Here is a 1,404-nt window from a genome sequence, read left to right as displayed (position 1 = left end):
AAGGGGCTTGAGGAGTCCCAGACCCTGGGTCCCTTCAGCAGTCAGGGCCAGGCACGGCCCCGTGAATAACCGCGCGGCGACAGCATGCCCTCTTGGCCAAATCTCTCGGAGTGCCTCTCCCATAACTGCAGCTGGGAGGAGACCCACAACGCCACAAGGAAAGTTGACCTCGGCCTGCCTCCTCTCAATTACTACTCAATTCCTCTCCTCACAGCCATCACCATCGCCTGCACGCTGCTGTTTCTGGTCGGGGTGGCCGGTAATGTCATGACCATTTTGGTGGTCAGTAAATACCGGGACATGCGCACAACCACCAACCTGTACCTGTGCAGCATGGCCGTATCCGACCTGCTCATCTTCCTCTGTATGCCGCTGGACCTCTACCGTATGTGGAGGTACAGGCCCTGGCGGTTTGGGGACGCGCTCTGCAAGCTCTTTCAGTTCGTGTCAGAGTCATGCACTTACTCCACCATCCTCAGCATCACTGCGTTATCAGTGGAGAGATACCTGGCGATCTGTTTCCCGCTGCGTGCCAAAGCCTTAGTTACCAAAAGACGGGTGCGCGGCCTCATTCTTCTACTCTGGACAGTGTCTCTAATGAGCGCCGGACCTGTGTTTGTCATGGTTGGAGTGGAGCGTGACAGCATGTGGCCAGGAAATCTCAGTTGGGCAGTGAATGAGACTGGGTTCTTCCCGGAGGAAGGGGACACCCGGGAGTGTAAAATGACCCATTACGCAGTGGAGTCAGGCCTGATGGGGGCCATGGTGTGGCTGAGCTCTGTGTTCTTCTTCATGCCGGTGTTCTGTCTCACAGTGCTCTACAGCCTCATAGGTCGGCGGCTGTGGCAAAGACACAGAGAAACGAACATAAACTCCCGTGTGGCGCATCGGGAAAAAAGCAACAGACAGACCATCAAGATGTTGGGTAAGTTTGGAGAGCGCGCAAATTACGCACACGCATAACTTTGTCCATATAGAGTATATGTGTCGTCTCACCCGTCACTTACTTCTCTACCTCTCTCTTCTCCTTCCCTCACCCATTCATCCATTACTTCATCTGTTCATCATCCTCATTCTCCTCCTCCTCCAGTGGTTGTGGTGTTGGCCTTTGTCCTGTGCTGGCTGCCGTTCCACGTAGGACGCTACCTACAGTTCCGTTCTCTGGACGCTCCATCCCCGCTGCTGTCTCTTTTGTCCGAGTACTGCAGCTTAGTGTCTGTAGTTCTCTTCTACCTGAGCGCCGCCATCAACCCCATCCTCTACAACATCATGTCCTGGAAATACCGGGGCGCAGCGGCGCGGCTCTTCGGCCTGACCGACAGCCAGCCGCCTCGAGGCCGCACAGCCAGCACCGTGAAGGGAGACGGCTCGAACGGCTGGACGGAATCCACAATCAGCTTCTAA

General features: G+C 55.7%; 1 protein-coding gene across 1 annotated transcript; it reads left to right on the top strand.

Moving 5' to 3' along the window:
- The first annotated feature begins 84 nt into the window (after positions 1–84).
- On the top strand, positions 85–1,404 carry ghsra (growth hormone secretagogue receptor a). The gene is made up of 2 exons (XM_073484102.1): positions 85–925; positions 1,091–1,404. The coding sequence occupies exons 1-2, from the start codon at positions 85–87 to the stop codon at positions 1,402–1,404; spliced, it is 1,155 nt and encodes a 384-aa protein (XP_073340203.1).

This window comes from Pagrus major, chromosome 16, assembly GCF_040436345.1.
Source record: "Pagrus major chromosome 16, Pma_NU_1.0".
Classification (NCBI taxonomy): domain Eukaryota; kingdom Metazoa; phylum Chordata; class Actinopteri; order Spariformes; family Sparidae; genus Pagrus; species Pagrus major.
The sequence above is the reverse complement of the archived record's forward strand: the minus strand, read 5'-3'. Positions and strand labels throughout refer to the sequence as shown.